General features: G+C 45.3%; 1 protein-coding gene across 1 annotated transcript in view; it reads right to left on the minus strand.

Annotated features, from left to right (window-relative positions):
* The window catches only part of LOC120027789 (activin receptor type-2B), a 79,199-nt gene that overhangs the window by 11,749 nt on the left and 42,591 nt on the right, over window positions 1-24,859 (minus strand). Inside the window, exons 2-4 of the mRNA XM_038972815.1 lie at window positions 4,445-4,652; window positions 2,246-2,352; window positions 1,180-1,328 (exon numbers count right to left, since the gene is read on the minus strand). Of these exons, the coding sequence (XP_038828743.1) occupies window positions 1,180-1,328; window positions 2,246-2,352; window positions 4,445-4,652 (464 nt within the window). The remainder of the gene's footprint in view (window positions 1-1,179; window positions 1,329-2,245; window positions 2,353-4,444; window positions 4,653-24,859) is intronic.

Here is a 24,859-nt window from a genome sequence, read left to right on the forward strand (position 1 = left end):
CACAGGGCAGCGGTCCTACAGGAGGGACCTATATCAAAGGGCAGCGGTCCTATAGGAGGGACCTATATCACAGGGCAGCGGTCCTATAGGAGGGACCTATATCACAGGGCAGCGGTCCTACAGGAGGGACCTATATCACAGGGCAGCGGTCCTACAGGAGGGACCTATATCACAGGGCAGCGGTCCTACAGGAGGGACCTATATCACAGGGCAGCGGTCCTACAGGAGGGACCTATATCACAGGGCAGCGGTCCTACAGGAGGGACCTATATCAAAGGGCAGCGGTCCTATAGGAGGGACCTATATCACAGGGCAGCGGTCCTACAGGAGGGACCTATATCACAGGGCAGCGGTCCTACAGGAGGGACCTATATCACAGGGCAGCGGTCCTACAGGAGGGACCTATATCACAGGGCAGCGGTCCTACAGGAGGGACCTATATCACAGGGCAGCGGTCCTACAGGAGGGAGCTATATCACAGGGCAGCGGTCCTACAGGAGGGACCTATATCACAGGGCAGCGGTCCTATAGGAGGGACCTATATCACAGGGCAGCGGTCCTATAGGAGGGACCTATATCACAGGGCAGCGGTCCTATAGGAGGGACCTATATCACAGGGCAGTGGTCCTATAGGAGGGACCTATATCACAGGGCAGTGGTCCTATAGGAGGGACCTTTATCACAGGGCAGGGGTCCTATAGGAAGAACCTATATCACAGTGCAGTGGCAGCCGACTACCTCTAGATGGCGGTGGTCATTAATAGAGGCTTTGCACGGCAGCTTAGGGGCTGCTAACAAGATGGCCTCCGAAGAAGAAGAAGGGATAAAAGAGCAAGGAAGTGAAAGAATAGGAGTGAGAAACCACAAACAGGAAAGAGGTAGCACCACATAAGATAATTCAACAGCTACATTATCTCTACAGACAGAGAGAGCCAATACCACTGACAGACAGGAGGACCACAATGGACATAAGTGTTGACATTACTGTGTTTTTAACCCTCAATGACTTTCTTTGTGTGTAGTATTGTTGTACTTGGCTGAGGCAAGTCGGCACGCATTTTAAATGTTTCAAAGAAATAAATTAATTCAAAGATGAGTACAGAAGAGTGACGGGAAGCAAAACTGAATGAGACCGAGCTAAGGAGATGGGAGGGAGATGGGAAGGGGAAACTGGCCGACCTCGTTGATGTCCACGTGGCCATAGGGCGGCTTGCGGTGGCGGTACATCCAGAAGGCCAGCAGCAGAGCCATGGAGAGCATGGTGATAGGCAGCAGTGAGTAGACCAGCACATTGAGTAGGGTGGGTGTTGGGGGAGGCGGCTTGATCACTGGAGGGACAGAGAGAACACAGTGTTACCGAGAGGAGCGAGAGAGAATAGTAATGGGTAGCTACAGTATTAGGTAGCTACAGTATTAGGTAGCTACAGTATTAGGTAGCTACAGTACTAGCTAGGTACATGAATAGCTAGGTACATGAATAGCTAGGTACATGAATAGGTAGAGACACAGTATTGTTTTCTCCTTTAAGCCTTGCTTTGACTTCAACGCACAAAAAGGTTTGCTGCCTGGATGTCTGTGTGCTCAATAATATAATTTGTGTGCTATTATCCTGGGCAGAATTGCCCCTACCTTTTCAAGACTTGCAGTCTGCAAACAAGGGTTGTAATTCAATACCCGTGTGGCCTCTTGCACATTTCAGTCCGTCATGTTTAAGACCCTACAATTCCCCTCTGTGAAGACCGTTTGGGAACAAAGTCAATAGTTAACCCTGGGTGAGGCCCGCAGAGCTTCCAACTTAACATATACCAACTTCCAGCTGGTATAGGTTTTACACCCATGTCAAATATAATATCAACCTACTGAGATTCACTTCACACCAGCCAGGGGTTGGAATACCAAGATAACATACCAAGATATCATAATAGTATGATCCTATAGCAAAGCATATGATATTTGCTCTGAAACAAATGGAGCGAGCAGTGATTGGGAAAATCAAATACTCCAAAATGATGACAAAAGCCTATTCAGATAAAGGTCAATATAAACTGTACATCTGACTAGCCCTTGAAATCTGAGTATGGGAGTGAACGTTGCAATTGAGGTGTAGCCTAGCCATAGAAATATAATAATTAGAAGAGACGTTACTACTCAACTCTGTGTTCTGTGTTGGGTGGACCGGCGGCCAGATCTATTTTCTATGGATGTAACACAGATGAAAGAGACGGCATCCTACAGGTCTACTTACTTGGTCCATTGACATCGGGCAGGTGGGTGAACCTCTCGTTGCAGAAGTTCCCCTCGCAGCAACAGAAGAAGACCTGAGGATTCTCCTCTGTCGCCACACACTCTTGCCTGAGAAAAAAAGACAACATTTTAGCGACCGTCAAAGGGAAATGCTTTAGTCTGGAGTAGAGAACGGAGCGCCTCAGCTTTCTGCTGACTTCAGTGCTTGAGCGGGCCTGTGGTTATACCCTATGCCGGGTCGTGCTGATTCTGCTGATGGGGCGCCAGGCACATCAGCCCGTGTCAGCGATGTGGCAGCCTGGCGGGTCATTGGGCAGTGTCCTCTCCCCTCAAAGAGCCAGAGCCAATGGCGAGGCCAGCCAGTCGACCCTGACAACACCGGAAGGGGGCCCGGATTAAGGGCTGCTTGGCCTTGTGGGGAGGGGTGGAGCGAAGGAGTCTCCTCAAGCTGTCCCGATATGAACACCAACTCACAACAGTAGGATGGCACCAACTCACAACAGTAGGATGGTTGTGATCATGACGCAAATTTGAAGATTGAGATTTTAAAGACATCCACTGTATGTCTAGACTAGAGGGTTCACACTGACAACTGTGGCTTCCAGGATCAACTTACACACCATATAAAAGCATTTACAACAATACATTCAAGGAACCTCTTCATTCCCGCAGGGTAATATGTTGCACAGTTCATTCAGAACAGGACGGACCTCACCGGTGGCGGCAAGATAACATATCTTTACCCAAGTCTAATCTACAACAGTCTCGAGTGTCTACAACAGTCTCGAGCGTCTCAAAAAAGCTTTTTCGACTTAAGCCAGTCACTCAACGCACTTCGATGTTTGGTATTTCCAACATGCACCAGAGGATCTGCTCGTCTGCTATTTTAAGAAGTGGCGACCTCTAGTTTAAGCAACCTGGGATTGCTGGCGTTGCGTTTCAAGATCAGTCATTGTTGCTGGCCCACTTTCGCACTGGCAGTCTCGATGAGGGATCGGGGAATCGTTTCATACATAGACTTTTCATGGTGAGAAGCTAATGCAGCTTTAGAATTGAGCTTGTAGAAAACCTCTGGTTAAATACCCCAAAACAAAAGCCCTTTATGCATTGTTACCTTGGCTCTTCTCATTCAACACTATAAAACACAATAATGTTCATTCTTTTCAAGTTGATCATTTAAACCCCATGTACACGTGTCTCACTCTGTAAACAACAATGCAGTGGATTGGTTTTAGCCAAAACGTTTTTTCTCCTCTCTAACGTGTATGCGGGGAGAAGCGACTGTATTCAAGCTTCCCATCCGGATCCATCTATTCAACGATTTATGGATCTTGGGAGAGAGGCCGGAAATAGATCGCAACGGCAATCGGTTGAAAAATCTACTGCACCACTCTGCCTGACTTTTCCGGCGACGGCGAAGCCTTGGTTATGGAGCACCTACGGGGCCCGCCGGGCGCAGGGCAGCTGTATATTCCAGTTTGACAGAGAGACATTTCATATGGAGTCCATGCTTCTACGTCTGCATTGCTTGCTGTCTGGGATTTGAGGCTGGCTTTCCGCATTGTGTCATCTGCTGATGTAAAAAGGGCCTTAGAAAAACATTTGATGAGTAACACTTCCGATAGATGAAATAGAAACTAAAATGTTCGATAACAAAAGTGAAACGTCGAAGACAAGCTCATGTGAGGTTGCACACACACACACACACACACACACACACACACACACCAGCCGTGAAGTCAATAGGCAGTAATGCTTGAGTGACAAATCCAACTGTGATTGTTGAAGTTGTATATATGGTCATATTTGATTGTTAATCTAACCTAGTCATTATCGATCAGTGACGTATGGGGACCCCAATGTGCTTCATTCTAAACACTTGTTGAGGCATTGATCCCACTCGGGAAATGAAAACATTGAGCAGAAACCCACGTATACAACCATAGGGAACACACGGATTCCACCTCTTCGCCACACCAGGACCCCTATTCATAAAGAGCGGAAGAGTAGGAGTGCTGGTATAGGATTTACAGGTTTTGCCTTTAGACCCTGGATGCCAGCACAGCACTCCTACTCTCACTCTTTGTGAATACATCCCAGGACTCCAGTCTTTAAGGCAGAGGAAGGCAGCTCCTCTAATCTACAACTCAACAGTATTATATAGGGCCTTGCTCAAGGGCACAACGGTAGGAGATTTGACCTGTCATAGCAGTTGAAGTCGTCCAGCCAGCAGCCCTTCTTCACCAGCTCGATGGTACCAGAGTTGTTGCGCCATGAGGCGTAGCAGTGCAACCTCTTGTCCTTCTCACCCTCGCAGCGCTCTACCCCGCTCTGGTTGGTCTTCTCGATCTCATAGTTCACGTTATAGAACAAGCACTCCCGTGTGTCCACCTCGCCATGGCTTGGTCCTGTCACAGAGAGACAGATTAGGATGCACTAGTTTAGTCAAGCATTAGAATAATACAATTAGCCCAGATTAAATACACACTATAACCTATCATTTACGCACTCAAAACCCAGTGCTGTGTTTGGTACAACTGTTGCCTCAGAAGTTCCACATCTAGACGTAAACAATCAAAAAAGATGCTCTCCCTTTAAATACAACCAAATATGCAAGTCAGGATTGAGAAATGAACTAAAAGATCAGGATCAATCAAGACTCACAGATGACGTATCAAACCCCTCAACCCCCGCGTGTCAAGGAGTTTGGAGAATAAGTTTGATACTGAAGCACAACCGAAAGGAGGGGATTCTCCTGTATGGCGTAGTGTGGTAAAGAGCGGTGATTGGTGTGTTGAGTAGCGGCGTGTTTGAGGAGGACATGGCACCGCAAATAGAAGCACATAGACGCCTCCCTGCAGCGCACAGAAACTCGGCTTGCTTTACTCTTGTCAAAACAGCACTCGAGACTTTACTCATGCCTTATTTTGATAACAGGGGACAGGGAGGTGATATTTTCTGACGATGAAACCAGAGTACGTGCCGAAAGAGAGAGCGAGAGAAGTAGAGATAGTTTAGAGGAGAGAGAGAGTTGAGGAGAGAGAGAGTTGAGGAGAGAGAGAGAAGTAGAGAGAGGAGAGAGAGAGCGAGAAGTATATATCATTTAGAGGAGAGAGGATAGTTTAGAGGAGAGAGAGAAGTAGGGAGAGTTGAGGAGAGCGAGAGAGAGAGAGAGAAGTAGAGTAGTTTAGAGGAGAGAGCGAGAGCAAGAGGAGAAGTAGAGTAGTTTAGAAGAGAGAGAGAGCGGGAGTGAAAGAAATGGTGGGGAAGGGGGAGAGAGGATGTTTATGGTAAGGAAGGATTGTACACAGTAGGCTGCTACAGACTGAAGGCATGTCGACTGCAGCGTTTGCCAGCTCACAAAGAAGCGTCAGCACTGAACAGTTTTCCATGAAAGAAGAAAGACATGCTGGAGGAAGAACACATTAAAAACCTGTGGCAAACCAAATGAGCTTGAGGGGAAAAAGCTACCTTTTCAGCACCCAAAAGCCATTTGACCAACCTTTTCAGCTCAAAGGTTTAACAGCTAGTGGGAGTCCATAGCAACAATCCCCAGAGCCATACAGGCCTTAGGCTATCTCTGCATTTCCTGGAATATTACAATGGCCGCTTGACAAGGGCAGCATATCCTTGCCGTGGCAGAGGAGGGAAAGGTCATCAGGGAGATAACCTCGGTGGTGTGTGTGAATAGAGAGAGAGAGAAAAACACTGCTTTTTCCAAAAGAAACCAGCCCAAAATAACAGCCTGAAGAGCTCCTCTTCCCCTCCCTGCTGGAGCAATGGAGAGAGAGGGCGAGCGACACAGAGTGTGAGAGAGAGAGAGGGCGAGCGACACAGAGTGTGAGAGAGAGAGAGGGCGAGCGACAGAGAGAGGGCGAGCGGCACAGTGTGTGAGAGAGAGAGGGCGAGCGACACAGAGAGAGGGCGAGCGGCACAGTGTGTGAGAGAGAGAGAGGGCGAGCGACACAGAGAGAGGGCGAGCGGCACAGTGTGTGAGAGAGAGAGAGGGCGAGCGACACAGAGAGAGGGCGAGCGGCACAGAGTGTGAGAGAGAGAGGGCGAGCGACACAGAGAGAGGGCGAGCGGCACAGAGTGTGAGAGAGAGAGAGGGCGAGCGGCAGTGTGTGAGAGAGAGAGAGCGACACAGAGAGAGGGCGAGCGGCACAGTGTGTGAGAGAGAGAGCGCGAGCGGCACCGTGTGTGAGAGAGAGAGAGGGCGAGCGACACAGAGAGAGGGCGAGCGGCACAGTGTGTGTGAGAGAGAGAGAGGGCGAGCGACACAGAGAGCGAGCAAGAGGGCGAGGGAGGCTGAGTGAGTGAAAGAGCGCGAGAGAGAATTAGGGTGAGCGAGAGGCTGAGTGAGTGAAAGAGCGCGAGAGAGAATTAGGGTGAGCGAGAGGCTGAGTGAGTGAGTGAGTGAGTGAGTGAGTGAGTGAGTGAGTGAGTGAGTGAGTGAGTGAGTGAGTGAGCGAGCGAGCGAGCGAGCGAGTGAGTGAGCGAGGGCGAGCGACACAGAGACAGAGGGCGAGCGACACAGAGACAGAGGGCGAGCGACACAGAGACAGAGGGCGAGCGACACAGAGACAGAGGGCGAGCGACACAGAGACAGAGGGCGAGCGACACAGAGACAGAGGGCGAGCGACACAGAGACAGAGGGCGAGCGACACAGAGACAGAGGGCGAGCAAGAGCAAGAGGGCGAGGGCGAGCAAGAGGGCGAGGGAGGAAGTGAGAGTGAAAGAGCACGAGAGAGAATTAGGGTGAGCGAGAGGCTGAGTGAGTGAGACAGAGGGGGTGAGCAAGGGAGTAAGAGAGAGAAGCTGATTGAGAGAATAATATAGGTGCGAGAGAGAGAGAGAGAGAGAGCGTGAAAGTGAGAAAGAGCATGAGAGAGAGAGAATGAGGGTGAGCGAGCGAGCGGTTGCGCGAGGGTGTGAGATGCTGAGTGACTGAGGAGAGTGAGTGAGAGAGAAGGTGAGCGAGGGAGTGAGAAAAGGTGTGACAAGGTGAGTGAGGGAGAGAGAGTGAGGGTGAACACAAATTTGACAGTGCCGACCACGGCCAGTCTGTGCATTAACCGTCACTAGGCAATGGGAAATGTGGGAGTATACGCCTTCACCCCGCTCTCCCAGACAAAGCCTTGTATAACTAACCTTGTGGGGGAGGAATTCAGTCCCATTCAAAATCAGTTTTTCCTTAACCTAACAACCTGACCCAAACCCCAAAACCTAACCCAAGCTCCTAACCCTAAACCTAATTGTAACCCTAAACTCCCTAGAAATAGCATTTGAAAGTTGGTAAATGGTTTTGTATGTTTACTACTCGTGGGGATTTTGGTCCCCACAAGTATAGTTAAACACTTCCACACACAGACCTGGTGTACATAAACACTCACAGCAGAAACACACACACTCCAGCAGCAGTGTGAGACTGGAAACAGGGAGATTGATGCCTATGTCCTGCTCGTGTTGCTGGACGACGGCTTGAATACTAAAACCCCCGCTGCCTCAGCAATGGACACTTCTCAACATTCAGGAGATGAATTTGCAGGGTTCCATGGGAATTTTAAAGCTAATGGCGATGGCAGATGTCAGGAGCAACCAAAAGGAAATGTGTGCTCAAAAAGCCATTGTTTCAGGTGCACGTTACAACCACATTGGGCAATATAATTTGTCTGTTACCAGAGTTTTACTGGCCCACGTACAGTATGGCTGGCGACAATGATTTGAACGGGCTAATTCACGACATAACCAACCCCTCTACGTACAAAAATGGTGCTTATAATCATTGGTGGTCTTAAAAAAGACACTTAAATTCAGATGCCATAAAAGTCAGGTAAACCAATCCCAGGCCTGACTAGAGATGTCAGAGAGGCATGCCGCTTCCTAGTTGATAGAAAAAGGCAGTGGATCATCATAGCCATTCAAACAGCTTTATCCTACTTCAGGCACAAGAGGGAAAAAGAGAAACCATCTGTTTCTAGCAGACAGGAGCAAGCAGATCTTCGACACTTCATACAGCACATCTTGTTCAGTACTGACTGCCTCAAGAGTGTGGAATGACTTCGCCCAACAAAAAACACTTTCCCAGGAAGAGGAAATGTCAGTACAATGTTCAATCTTAGCTGTACAGCGACATTTCAATCTGTACTGGCCAAACCAAACACTGCTTTTTACCCACAGCAGTTGGTGAGCTCTGGTGCTAAATAGTGGTTACAGAGCAAATACTCAATCAGCAAACCAATTCACATTCAACTGGGGCAAATTCCCTTCACATTCCACTCCATCATCAAGCTAAAGGAGAAAGTCCAAATCCAGTTATCCAAAAGCACACTGGGCAACACCACAGTCCTCTCTCAGTTACAAGGACTTATTTCCCTCTTGTTTTCCACATAACAATGACTATGAACTACAAACTATGAATCATCAAGACTTGATAAATCAACCTCTAAAACTCTAAGACTTTGTCGTTTATCCTAAGCTTACATATGGAAACGTTTTAAGATGGTCATAGCATGGATCCTTCATTTTGAATGTTAGGACACCTGTATGTAATAAAAAGAAAAAAAAAAAATATATATATATAAATAAATAAAAGATGTATATACAGTACCAGTCATAAGTTTGGACACACCTACAGTCGTGGCCAAAAGTTGAGAATGACACAAATATTAATTTTCACAAAGTCTGCTGCCTCAGTTTGTATGATGGCAATTTGCATATACTCCAGAATGTTATGAAGAGCGATCAGATGAATTGCAATTAAATGCAAAGTCCCTCTTTGCCATGCAAATGAACCCCAAAAAAACATTTCCGCTGCATTTTAGCCCTGCTACAAAAGGACCAGCTGACATCATGTCAGTGATTCTCTCTAACTTCTTTGGGGTAGGGGGCAGTATTTTCATGTCCGGATGAAAAGCGTACCCAGAGTAAACTGCCTGCTACTCAGGCCCAGATGCTAGGATATGCATATGTATTAGTAGATCTGGATAGAAAACACTCTGAAGTTTCTAAAACTGTTTGAATGATGTCTGTGAGTATAACAGAACTCATATGGCAGGTGAAAACCTGAGAAAAAAATCCAACCAGGAAGTGGGAAATCTGAGGTTTTTAGTTTTTCAACTCTTTGCTTATCCAAGATACAGTGGAAATGGGGTCATGTTGCACTTCCTAAGGCTTCCACTAGATGTCAACAGTCTTTAGAACCGTGTTTGATGCTTCTACTGTGAAGTGGGGGCGAATGAGGGGATTGAGTAAGGTCTGCCATGAGCTGACCATGCGCGGTCATGTGAGAGTTAGCTTGAGTTCCATTGTATTTCTGAAGACAAAGGAATTCTCCGGTTGGAAGATTATTGAAGACTTATGTTAAAAACATCCTAAAGAATGATTCTATACTTTGTTTGACATGTTTCTACGGACTGTAATATGACTTTGTCTGAACTTTTGCCTGGACCTGCCCGCGCGTCGTGAGTTTAGATTGTGTACTGAACGTGCGAACAAGGAGGAATTTGGACATAAATGATGGACATTATCAAACAAAAGAAACATTTATTGTGGAACTGGGATTCCTGGGAGTGCATTCTGATGAAGGTCATCAAAGGTAAGTGAATATTTATAATGCTATTTCTGACTTCTGTTGACTCCAACATGGCAGATATCTCTTTCGGTTGATTTGTCATCTGAGCGCCGTACTCAGATTATTGCATGGTTTGCTTTTTCCGTAAAGTTTTTTTGAAATCTGACACAGCGGTTGCATTAAGGAGAAGAGGATCTAAAATTCCATGTATAACACTTGTATTTTCATCAACATTTATGATGACTATTTCTGTAAATTGATGTGGCTCTGCAAAATCACCGGATGTTTTGGAACTACTGAAAATAACACACCAATGTAAACTAAGATTTTTGGATATAAATATGAACTTTACCGAACAAAACATACATGTATTGTGTAACATGAAGTCCTATGAGTGTCATCTGATGAAGATAAAATTAATCACTAACCTTTGATTATCAATATTTCTGCTTTTTGTGACTCCTCTAATTTGGCTGGAAAAATGGCTGTGTTTTTCTGTGACTTGGCTCTGACCTAACATAATCGTTTGGTTTGCTTTCGTCGTAAAGCCTTTTTGAAATCGGACACTGTGGCTGGATTTACAACAAGTGTATCTTTAAAATGGTGTAAAATATATGTATATGTTTGAGGAATTTTAATTATGGGATTTCTGTTGTTTTGAATTTGGCGCCCTGCAGTTTCACTGGCTGTTGACGAGGTGAGACGCTACCGACCCACATACCCTAGAGAGGTTAACCTGATGAGGATAGAGGGCGCTATTTACACTTTGGGGGAAAAACGTGCCCAATTTAAACGGCCTCGTACTCTATTCTTGCTCGTACAATATGCATATTATTATTACTATTGGATAGAAAACACTCTCTAGTTTCTAAAACCGTTTGAATTTTGTCTGTGAGTAAAACAGAACTCATTTGGCAGCACACTTTCTGACCAGGAAGTGGAAAGTCTGAAAATTATGCTCTGTTCAAGGGCCTGCCTATAAATGGGCATGACACGTATGAGTATACATGCACGTCATACACCTTCCCCAGGATGTCAAGATGCAGTGAGAGAAGAAATGGAGTGATTATCTTGGTCTGAGATGGAATACGTCCTCTTGGAATGACGTGTCCCCCATTTTATGTTTTCAGGAAGGCGCGAAGTTGGTTCTGGATTTGCCATCGGAATAGCTGTCGTTATAGCCGATTACTATCTCCGGCTTTGATTTTATTTGATACATGTGACCATATCATCGTAAAGTATGTTTTTTCAATATAGTTTTATTAGATTTTTGAAATTTATTCGGGACGTTAGGCGTGTTGCGTTGTGTGCCTTTGTACAGAAAGGAGAGCTTCGAGCCACTTGGCCAGTGTGCTGGCTAATTGAAGAGGGAAAAACGATGTTCTAAATCCAAACAACGACTGTTCTGGACAAAGGACCCCTTGTCCAACATTCTGATGGAAGATCAGCAAAAGTAAGAAACATTTTATGATACTATTTCATATATCTGTCGAACTGTATACTAGTAGTTTTGCGCCCCGGTTTTGGCCACTCTCTTGCTATAACATAAGCCTTATGTCGTAATGAAGATATTTTTAGAATTCTAACACTGCGATTGCATTAAGAACTAATGGATCTATCATTTCCTATACAACATGTATTTTTTTGTAATGTTTATGAATAGCTATTTGGTCAGAATAGGTGAGAGTCTAATAGAAATATCCGCACATTCTGGGAAAAAGAAGCTACATTAGCATAATGGATAACCACTGATTTCAGCTCTAAATATGCACATTTTCGAACAAAACATAAGTGTATGTATAACCTGATGTTATAGGACTGTCATCTGAGGAAGGTTTATGAAGGTTAGTGAAAATTGATATCTTTTGCTGGTTTATTCGCTAACGTGCCTATTGCTATCGCTAACGTGCCTTGATGAATGAATGCGGTTGTGTGTAGGCTATTGTAGTAAGCTAATATAATGCTATATTGTGTTTTCGCTGTAAAACACTTAAAAAATCTGAAATATTGGCTGGATTCACAAGATGCTTGTCTTTCATTTCTGTACACGATGCATTTTTCAGAAATGTTTTATGATGAGTATTTAGGTATTCCACGTTGGTCTCTATAATTACTCTGGCTGCTTCGGTGCTATTTTTGACGGTAGCTGTGATGGTAGCTGCAATGTAAAACTGATTTATACCTCAAATATGCACATTTTTCAAACAAAACATAGATTTATTGTGTAACATGTTATAAGACTGTCATCTGATGAAGTTGTTTCTTGGTTAGTTTGGTTGGTTCTTGGTTAGTTAGGTTGGCTTTGTGCATGCTACCTGTGCTGTGAAAAATGTCTGTCCTTCTTTGTATTTGGTGGTGAGCTAACATAAATATACGTGCTGTTTTCGCTGTAAAACATTTAAAAAATCAGACATGTTGACTGGATTCACAAGATGTGTATCTTTCATTTGCTGTATTGGACTTGTTAATGTGTGAAAGTTAAATATTTCTAAAAAATATTTTTTTAATTTCGCGCTCTGCCTTTTCAGTGGAATGTGGGAGGAGTTCCGCTAGCGGAACGCTGGGGCTAGACAGGTCAATGCGTTTGAGCCAAATCAGTTGTGTTGTGACAAGGTAGGGGTGGTTTACAGAAGATAGTCTGATTTGGTAAAAGACCAAGTCCAAATTATGGAAAGAACAGCTCAAATAATCAAAAAGAAATGACAGTCCATCATTACTTTAACCTCTCTGGGGTAGGGGGCAGTATTTTGACATCCGGATGAAAAGCGCACCCAAAGTAAACTGCCTGTTACTCAGGCCCAGAAGCTAGGATGTGCATATAATTGGTAGATTTGGATAGAAAACACTAAGGTTTCTAAAACTGTTAAAATAATGTCTGTGAGTATAACGGAACTGATATGGCAGGCAAAACCCTGAGGACAACCCCCCCCCCCCCCAAAAAATTCATCTTACCACTATTTTCAATGGGTACTATTTTAATAATAAGGCCAAGTCCTCCCAGATTGCAGTTCCTATGGCTTCAACTAGATGTCAACAGTCTTTAGAAAGAGTTTCAGGCTGGTTTTTGGAAAATGACCAAGAAGTTGTAGTTTTTCTAGGTGGCTCCCATTTTGGCTGTAGTGTTGGAAAGGGCGTTCTTTCTTATTCATCTCCGGTAATGAAAATATTTTTCTCAGTCTTAAATTTTATCGTTTATTTGCGTATTAGGATACCTAAGGTTGGATTATAAACGTTGTTTGACTTGTTTGGAAACGTTTATTAGTAACATTTGGGATTCATTTTGCATGCATTTTGATGGAGTGGATTATTGACTGAAGCCCGCCAGCTAAACTGAGTTATGGATATAAAGAAGGACATTATCGAACAAAAGGACCATTTGTGATGTAATTGGGACTTTTTGGAGTGCCAACAGAAGATGATCATTAAAGGCAAGGCATTTTTTATATCGCTATTTCTGACTTTTGTGTCGCACCTGCCTAGTTGAAATATGCTTTTCATGTTTTTGTATGCGGGGCGCTGTCCTCAGATAATCGCATGGTTTGCTTTCGCCGTAAAGTCTTTTTGAAATCTGACACAGCGGCTGAATTAACATGAAGTTACGCTTTATTTTGATGTATAACACATATATTTTCAAGAATGTTAAATATTTGAATGAGTATTTTTGAATTTCGCGGTCTGCAATTTCACTGGATGTTGGTCAGGTGGAACGCTACCTTCCCACGTACCCTAGAGAGGTTTAAGAGATGGTCAGTCAATGCAGAAAATATCAAAAACTTTGAAAGTTTCTTCAAGTGATTGTGATTTAATTAGATTGTGTCAAACCCTTTTGCTTGATTCATTATGGGTAGATGTCTGACAACAAACAATAGTTTCATCAGCTTAAATTCACTGAACATTACACTAAGATGACTCAGGCACAACAATCTAGGCCTAAGCATGTCACCCATGCTCCCTCACCTTCCAAATAATTGTTAAAGCGCGAGAAGAGCAGATCAACCTAGATATCACCGAGTGAAATGAACCGTGTTTATCCAACCAAAAGGCAGTCCCAAAAACTGAGCTCCAACTAAGATGTTTTTCAGCTATAGGCCTATTCCCAGGAACCCTGCACCATGGCAGCAATTAAAATGGGGGAAAAAAGTAGTGGGTCTCCGAAGCAGACTCTTTCATAAAGACGGAGACAAAAAAAGAACGTCTGGAAGTCATTTCATATGGCCCATAAACGGCATCTGTCTGCACTACTGTGCACACACACGGGGCCACAGGAACAGACCGAGGCACAACTGCGAGCGGCGCTCCCGCATGTTCCAAGGACCCTGGTCTGTAATTAGAACCAGAACTTGGCCTACCGCAACAACACAGCGGCTTTATCACACAAAACAAATTGAGGTCTTCTCCACTTGCCTCCGAGGCTTGTTTGCTGTATAAACAACAAAGGAATTATATTATGTTGCATGTTTATTTTGTTGGGACATCTGCAACCCCAGAATGAGCTTTGACTTGAATTGGACATTTTTTGGTCCGTTCTGTGGCTGGGTACTCAAAGCTTTCGCACTAACAGGATAGGAGACATGAGGATCACAAAACTATATGAGACGGAGCTTAGACATTTCTGAACTAAACGGTTCATTTTGATAATAGGCCTACCTAAAAGAAAACATCACATTGTATGAGAAACATACTTACAACATAGCCAATACAAAGACGACACTGAATCAAGCTTCGACATTTGTATCAAAACAATCAGAACACATATCATTAGTTGAAGTCGGTAGTAGTAGGCTTCCAACTTCATTCTTACTTCAAATGTCATATCTCATTCATCAAGCAAATGAGTGACAGACAAACACAGGGGAAAAGGCAACTTTTATCAAGCCCATAAAATCCTGTAAAGATGAGGTCATTACCTGTCTCTACATCAACTATCATAACTGTTTTTTACATTCCACCTCAGGACAAGAAAAATAACAAGCTGGCACTTAACCAACTGTACAAGTCTATAAACAATCCAGAAAATCAGCCTCTGGATGTAGGTTTTCTGGTTGCCGGCGATTTTAATTCTGCGTCACTAAGACACGCGATACCCCCCTTCCATCAACACGTCTCCAACCCACTGGGGGAGATAGACCACTGTTATTCAACCCACTGGGGGAGATAGACCACTGTTATTCAACCCACTGGGGGAGATAGACCACTGTTATTCAACCCACTGGGGGAGATAGACCACTGTTATTCAACCCACTAGAAGAGATAGACCATTGTTATTCAACCCACTGTTATTCAACCCACTGGGGGAGATAGACCACTGATATTCAACCCACTGTTATTCAACCCACTAGAGGAGATAGACCACTGTTATTCAACCCACTAGAGGAGATAGACCACTGTTATTCAACCCACTGTTATTCAACCCACTGGAGGAGATAGACCACTGTTATTCAACCCACTAGAGGAGATAGACCACTGCTATTCAACACACTAGAGGAGATAGACAACTGTTATTCAACCCACTGGGGGAGATAGACCACTGTTATTCAACCCACTGGGGGAGATAGACCACTGTTATTCAACCCACTGGGGGAGATAGACCACTGTTATTCAACCCACTGGGGGAGATAGACCACTGTTATTCAACCCACTGGGGGAGATAGACCACTGTTATTCAACCCACTGGGGGAGATAGACCACTGTTATTCAACCCACTACAGGAGATAGACCACTGTTATTCAACCCACTGTTATTCAACCCACTACAGGAGATAGACCACTGTTATTCAACCCACTACAGGAGATAGACCACTGTTATTCAACCCACTACAGGAGATAGACCACTGTTATTCAACCCACTACAGGAGATAGACCACTGTTATTCAACCCACTACAGGAGATCCCCCACTGTTATTCAACCCACTACAGGAGATCCCCCACTGTTATTCAACCCACTAGAGGAGATCCCCCACTGTTATTCAACCCACTAGAGGAGATCCCCCACTGTTATTCAACCCACTAGAGGAGATCCCCCACTGTTATTCAACCCACTAGAGGAGATCCCCCACTGTTATTCAACCCACTAGAGGAGATAGACCACTGTTATTCAACTCACTAGAGGAGATCCCACACTGTTATTCAACTCACTAGAGGAGATAGACCACTGTTATCCAACCCACTAGAGGAGATAGACCACTGTTATCCAACCCACTAGAGGAGATAGACCACTGTTATCCAACCCACTAGAGGAGATAGACCACTGTTATCCAACCCACTAGAGGAGATAGACCACTGTTATTCAACCCACTAGAGGAGATAGACCACTGTTATCCAACCCACTAGGGGAGATAGACCACTGTTATTCAACCCACTGGGGGAGATAGACCACTGTTATTCAACCCACTAGGGGAGATAGACCACTGTTATTCAACCCACTAGGGGAGATAGACCACTGTTATTCAACCCACTGGGGGAGATAGACCACTGTTATTCAACCCACTGGGGGAGATAGACCACTGTTATTCAACCAACTAGAGGAGATAGACCACTGTTATTCAACCCACTGGGGGAGATAGACCACTGTTATTCAACCCACTAGAGGAGATAGACCCCTGTTATTCAACCCACTGGGGGAGATAGACCCCTGTTATTCAACCCACTGGGGGAGATAGACCACTGTTATTCAACCCACTAGAGGAGATAGACCACTGTTATTAAACCCACTGGGGGAGATATACCACTGTTATTCAACCCACTAGAGGAGATACCCACTGTTATTCAACCCACTGTTATTCAACCCACTACAGGAGATAGACCACTGTTATTCAACCCACTAGAGGAGATAGACCACTGTTATTAAACCCACTAGAGGAGATCCCCACTGTTATTCAACCCACTGTTATTCAACCCACTACAGGAGATAGACCACTGTTATTCAACCCACTGGGGGAGATAGACCACTGTTATTCAACCCACTGGGGGAGATAGACCACTGTTATTCAACCCACTAGAGGAGATAGACCACTGTTATTAAACCCACTGGGGGAGATATACCACTGTTATTCAACCCACTGTTATTCAACCCACTAGAGGAGATAGACCACTGTTATTCAACCCACTGTTATTCACCCCACTGTTATTCAACCCACTGGGGGAGATAGTCCACTGTTATTCAACCCACTGTTATTCAACCCACTAGAGGAGATAGACCACTGTTATTCAACCCACTACAGGAGATAGACCACTGTTATTCAACCCACTACAGGAGATCCCCCACTGTTATTCAACCCACTACAGGAGATAGACCACTGTTATTCAACTCACTAGAGGAGATCCCACACTGTTATTCAACTCACTAGAGGAGATCCCCCACTGTTATTCAACCCACTAGAGGAGATAGACCACTGTTATTCAACCCACTAGAGGAGATAGACCACTGTTATTCAACCCACTAGAGGAGATAGACCACTGTTATTCAACCCACTAGAGGAGATAGACCACTGTTATTCAACCCACTAGAGGAGATAGACCACTGTTATTCAACCCACTAGAGGAGATAGACCACTGTTATTAAACCCACTGGGGGAGATATACCACTGTTATTCAACCCACTGTTATTCAACCCACTAGAGGAGATAGACCACTGTTATTCAACCCACTGGGGGAGATAGACCACTGTTATTCAACCCACTAGGGGAGATAGACCACTGTTATTCAACCCACTGGGGGAGATAGACCACTGTTATTCAACCCACTGGGGGAGATAGACCACTGTTATTCAACCAACTAGAGGAGATAGACCACTGTTATTCAACCCACTGGGGGAGATAGACCACTGTTATTCAACCCACTAGAGGAGATAGACCCCTGTTATTCAACCCACTGGGGGAGATAGACCCCTGTTATTCAACCCACTGGGGGAGATAGACCACTGTTATTCAACCCACTAGAGGAGATAGACCACTGTTATTAAACCCACTGGGGGAGATAGACCACTGTTATTCAACCCACTAGAGGAGATCCCCACTGTTATTCAACCCACTGTTATTCAACCCACTACAGGAGATAGACCACTGTTATTCAACCCACTAGAGGAGATAGACCACTGTTATTAAACCCACTAGAGGAGATCCCCACTGTTATTCAACCCACTGTTATTCAACCCACTACAGGAGATAGACCACTGTTATTCAACCCACTGGGGGAGATAGACCACTGTTATTCAACCCACTACAGGAGATAGACCACTGTTATTCAACCCACTGGGGGAGATAGACCACTGTTATTAAACCCACTGGGGGAGATATACCACTGTTATTCAACCCACTGTTATTCAACCCACTAGAGGAGATAGACCACTGTTATTCAACCCACTGTTATTCACCCCACTGTTATTCAACCCACTGGGGGAGATAGTCCACTGTTATTCAACCCACTGTTATTCAACCCACTAGAGGAGATAGACCACTGTTATTCAACCCACTGGGGGAGATAGACCACTGTTATTCAACCCACTAGAGGAGATAGACCACTCTTATTCAACCCACTAGGGGAGAGAGACCCCTGTTATTCAACCCACTAGGGGAGAGAGACCCCTGTTATTCAACCCACTACGGGAGAGAGACCCCTGTTATTCAACCCACTACAGGAGAGAGACCCCTGTTATTCAACCCACTACAGGAGAGAGACCCCTGTTATTCAACCCACTACAGGAGAGAGACCCCTGTTATTCAACCCACTACAGGAGAGAGACCCCTGTTATTCAACCCACTACAGGAGAGAGACCCCTGTTATTCAACCCACTACAGGAGAGAGACCCCTGTTATTCAACCCACTACAGGAGAGAGACCCCTGTTATTCAACCCACTACAGGAGAGAGACCCCTGTTATTCAACCCACTACAGGAGAGAGACCCCTGTTATTCAACCCACTACAGGAGAGAGACCCCTGTTATTCAACCCACTACAGGAGAGAGACCCCTGTTATTCAACCCACTACAGGAGAGAGACCCCTGTTATTCAACCCACTACAGGAGAGAGACCCCTGTTATTCAACCCACTACAGGAGAGAGACCCCTGTTATTCAACCCACTACAGGAGAGAGACCCCTGTTATTCAACCCACTACAGGAGAGAGACCCCTGTTATTCAACCCACTACAGGAGAGAGACCCCTGTTATTCAACCCACTACAGGAGAGAGACCCCTGTTATTCAACCCACTACAGGAGAGAGACCCCTGTTATTCAACCCACTACAGGAGAGAGACCCCTGTTATTCAACCCACTACAGGAGAGAGACCCCTGTTATTCAACCCACTACAGGAGAGAGACCCCTGTTATTCAACCCACTACAGGAGAGAGACCCCTGTTATTCAACCCACTACAGGAGAGAGACCCCTGTTATTCAACCCACTACAGGAGAGAGACCCCTGTTATTCAACCCACTACAGGAGAGAGACCCCTGTTATTCAACCCACTACAGGAGAGAGACCCCTGTTATTCAACCCACTACAGGAGAGAGACCCCTGTTATTCAACCCACTACAGGAGAGAGACCCCTGTTATTCAACCCACTACAGGAGAGAGACCCCTGTTATTCAACCCACTACAGGAGAGAGACCCCTGTTATTCAACCCACTACAGGAGAGAGACCCCTGTTATTCAACCCACTACAGGAGAGAGACCCCTGTTATTCAACCCACTACAGGAGAGAGACCCCTGTTATTCAACCCACTACAGGAGAGAGACCCCTGTTATTCAACCCACTACAGGAGAGAGACCCCTGTTATTCAACCCACTACAGGAGAGAGACCCCTGTTATTCAACCCACTACAGGAGAGAGACCCCTGTTATTCAACCCACTACAGGAGAGAGACCCCTGTTATTCAACCCACTACAGGAGAGAGACCCCTGTTATTCAACCCACTACAGGAGAGAGACCCCTGTTATTCAACCCACTACAGGAGAGAGACCCCTGTTATTCAACCCACTACAGGAGAGAGACCCCTGTTATTCAACCCACTACAGGAGAGAGACCCCTGTTATTCAACCCACTACAGGAGAGAGACCCCTGTTATTCAACCCACTACAGGAGAGAGACCCCTGTTATTCAACCCACTACAGGAGAGAGACCCCTGTTATTCAACCCACTACAGGAGAGAGACCCCTGTTATTCAACCCACTACAGGAGAGAGACCCCTGTTATTCAACCCACTACAGGAGATAGACCCCTGTTATTCAACCCACTACAGGAGATAGACCCCTGTTATTCAACCCACTACAGGAGATAGACCCCTGTTATTCAACCCACTACAGGAGATAGACCCCTGTTATTCAACCCACTACAGGAGATAGACCCCTGTTATTCAACCCACTACAGGAGATAGACCCCTGTTATTCAACCCACTAGAGGAGATAGACCCCTGTTATTCAACCCACTAGAGGAGATAGACCACTGTTATTCAACCCACTAGAGGAGATAGACCACTGTTATTCAACCCACTGTTATTCAACCCACTGGAGGAGATATACCACTGTTATTAAACCCACTGGGGGAGATATACCACTGTTATTCAACCCACTGTTATTCAACCCACTAGAGGAGATAGTCCACTGTTATTCAACCTACTAGAGGAGATAGACCCCTGTTATTCAACCCACTACAGGAGATAGACCCCTGTTATTCAACCCACTACAGGAGATAGACCCCTGTTATTCAACCCACTACAGGAGATAGACCCCTGTTATTCAACCCACTAGAGGAGATAGACCACTGTTATTCAACCCACTAGAGGAGATAGACCACTGTTATTCAACCCACTAGAGGAGATAGACCACTGTTATTCAACCCACTGGGGGAGATAGTCCACTGTTATTCAACCCACTAGAGGAGATAGACCACTGTTATTCAACCCACTAGAGGAGATAGACCACTGTTATTCAACCCACTGTTATTCAACCCACTGGGGGAGATATACCACTGTTATTCAACCCACTGTTATTCAACCTACTAGAGGAGATAGACCACTGTTATTCAACCCACTGTTATTCACCCCACTGGGGGAGATATACCACTGTTATTCAACCCACTGTTATTCAACCCACTAGAGGAGATAGACCACTGTTATTCAACCCACTGTTATTCAACCCACTAGAGGAGATAGACCCCTGTTATTCAACCCACTACAGGAGAGAGACCCCTGTTATTCAACCCACTACAGGAGATAGACCCCTGTTATTCAACCCACTACAGGAGATAGACCCCTGTTATTCAACCCACTACAGGAGATAGACCCCTGTTATTCAACCCACTACAGGAGAGAGACCCCTGTTATTCAACCCACTAGAGGAGATAGACCACTGTTATTCACCCCACTGTTATTCACCCCACTGTTATTCAACCCACTGGGGGAGATATACCACTGTTATTCAACCCACTGTTATTCAACCCACTAGAGGAGATAGTCCACTGTTATTCAACCCACTGGGTGAGATAGTCCACTGTTATTCAACCCACTGGGGGAGATAGTCCACTGTTATTCAACCCACTGGGGGAGATAGTCCACTGTTATTCAACCCACTAGAGGAGATAGTCCACTGTTATTCAACCCACTGGGGGAGATAGTCCACTGTTATTCAACCCACTAGAGGAGATAGTCCACTGTTATTCAACCCACTAGAGGAGATATACCACTGTTATTCAACCCACTGTTATTCAACCTACTAGAGGAGGTAGACCACTGTTATTCAACCCACTAGAGGAGATAGACCACTGTTATTCAACCCACTGTTATTCAACCCACTAAAGGAGAGAGACCCCTGTTATTCAACCCACTACAGGAGATAGACCCCTGTTATTCAACCCACTACAGGAGATAGACCCCTGTTATTCAACCCACTACAGGAGATAGACCCCTGTTATTCAACCCACTACAGGAGATAGACCCCTGTTATTCAACCCACTACAGGAGATAGACCCCTGTTATTCAACCCACTACAGGAGATAGACCCCTGTTATTCAACCCACTACAGGAGATAGACCCCTGTGATTCAACCCACTACAGGAGATAGACCCCTGTGATTCAACCCACTACAGGAGATAGACCCCTGTGATTCAACCCACTACAGGAGATAGACCCCTGTGATTCAACCCACTACAGGAGATAGACCCCTGTGATTCAACCCACTACAGGAGATAGACCCCTGTGATTCAACCCACTACAGGAGATAGACCCCTGTGATTCAACCCACTACAGGAGATAGACCCCTGTTATTCAACCCACTACAGGAGATAGACCCACTATCTCCTCCTTGCTGTCCCCAGTCCACCTGGCCTTGCTGCTGTCCCAGTTTCAACTGTTCTGCCTGCGGTTATGGAACCCCTACCTGTCCCAGACCTGCTGTTTTCAACTCTTAATTATCGTCTATGAAAAGCCAACTGACATTTATTCCTGATTATTATTTGACCATGCTTGTCATTTATGAACATTTTGAACATCTTGGCCATGTTCTGTTATAATCTCCACCCGGCACAGCCAGAAGAGGACTGGCCACCCCTCATAGCCTGGTTCCTCTCTAGGTTTCTTCCTAGGTTTTGGCCTTTCTAGGGAGTTTTTCCTAGCCACCGTGCTTCTACACCTGCATTGCTTGCTGTTTGGGGTTTTAGGCTGGGTTTCTGTACAGCACTTCGAGATATTAGCTGATGTACGAAGGGCTATATAAAATAAACTTGATTGATTGATTGATAGACCACTGTTATTCAACCCACTAGAGGAGATAGACCACTGTTATTCAACCCACTAGAGGAGATAGACCACTGTTATTCAACCCACTAGGGGAGATAGACCACTGTTATTCAACCCACTAGAGGAGATAGACCACTGTGATTCAACCCACTACAGGAGATAGACCCCTGTTATTCAACCCACTACAGGAGATAGACCCCTGTGATTCAACCCACTACAGGAGATAGACCCCTGTTATTCAACCCACTACAGGAGATAGACCCACTATCTCCTCCTTGCTGTCCCCAGTCCACCTGGCCTTGCTGCTGTCCCAGTTTCAACTGTTCTGCCTGCGGTTATGGAACCCCTACCTGTCCCAGACCTGCTGTTTTCAACTCTTAATTATCGTCTATGAAAAGCCAACTGACATTTATTCCTGATTATTATTTGACCATGCTTGTCATTTATGAACATTTTGAACATCTTGGCCATGTTCTGTTATAATCTCCACCCGGCACAGCCAGAAGAGGACTGGCCACCCCTCATAGCCTGGTTCCTCTCTAGGTTTCTTCCTAGGTTTTGGCCTTTCTAGGGAGTTTTTCCTAGCCACCGTGCTTCTACACCTGCATTGCTTGCTGTTTGGGGTTTTAGGCTGGGTTTCTGTACAGCACTTCGAGATATTAGCTGATGTACGAAGGGCTATATAAAATAAACTTGATTGATTGATTGATAGACCACTGTTATTCAACCCACTAGAGGAGATAGACCACTGTTATTCAACCCACTAGGGGAGATAGACCACTGTTATTCAACCCACTAGAGGAGATAGACCACTGTTATTCAACCCACTAGAGGAGATAGACCACTGTTATTCACCCACTAGAGGAGATAGACCACTGTTATTCAACCCACTAGAGGAGATAGACCACTGTTATTCAACCCACTAGAGGAGATAGACCACTGTTATTCAACCCACTAGAGGAGATAGACCACTGTTATTCAACCCACTAGAGGAGATAGACCACTGTTATTCAACCCACTAGAGGAGATAGACCACTGTTATTCAACCCACTAGAGGAGATAGACCACTGTTATTCAACCCACTAGAGGAGATAGACCACTGTTATTCAACCCACTAGAGGAGATAGACCACTGTTATTCAACCCACTAGAGGAGATAGACCACTGTTATTCAACCCACTAGAGGAGATAGACCACTGTTATTCAACCCACTAGAGGAGATAGACCACTGTTATTCAACCCACTAGAGGAGATGGACCACTGTTATTCAACCCACTAGAGGAGATAGACCACTGTTATTCAACCCACTAGAGGAGATTGACCACTGTTATTCAACCCACTGTTATTCAACCCACTCGAGGAGATAGACCACTGTTATTCAACCCACTAGAGGAGATTGACCACTGTTATTCAACCCACTCGAGGAGATAGACCACTGTTATTCAACCCACTAGAGGAGATAGACCACTGTTATTCAACCCACTGTTATTCAACCCACTAGAGGAGATAGACCACTGTTATTCAACCCACTAGAGGAGATAGACCACTGTTATTCAACCCACTAGAGGAGATAGACCACTGTTATTCAACCCACTAGAGGAGATAGACCACTGTTATTCAACCCACTAGAGGAGATAGACCACTGTTATTCAACCCACTAGAGGAGATAGACCACTGCTATTCAACCCACTAGAGGAGATAGACCACTGTTATTCAACCCACTGTTATTCAACCCACTAGGGGAGATAGACCACTGTTATTCAACCCACTGTTATTCAACCCACTGGAGGAGATTGACCACTGTTATTCAACCCACTGGAGGAGATTGACCACTGTTATTCAACCCACTGTTATTCAACCCACTGTTATTCAACCCACTGGAGGAGATAGACCACTGTTATTCAACCCACTAGAGGAGATAGACCACTGTTATTCAACCCACTAGAGGAGATAGACCACTGTTATTCAACCCACTAGAGGAGATAGACCACTGTTATTCAACCCACTAGAGGAGATAGACCACTGTTATTCAACCCACTAGGGGAGATAGACCACTGTTATTCAACCCACTGTTATTCAACCCACTGGAGGAGATTGACCACTGTTATTCAACCCACTGGAGGAGATTGACCACTGTTATTCAACCCACTGTTATTCAACCCACTGGAGGAGATTGACCACTGTTATTCAACCCACTGTTATTCAACCCACTGGAGGAGATTGACCACTGTTATTCAACCCACTGTTATTCAACCCACTGTTATTCAACCCACTGGAGGAGATAGACCACTGTTATTCAACCCACTAGAGGAGATA

Source organism: Salvelinus namaycush, chromosome 33, assembly GCF_016432855.1.
Source record: "Salvelinus namaycush isolate Seneca chromosome 33, SaNama_1.0, whole genome shotgun sequence".
Taxonomy (NCBI): Eukaryota; Metazoa; Chordata; class Actinopteri; order Salmoniformes; family Salmonidae; genus Salvelinus; species Salvelinus namaycush.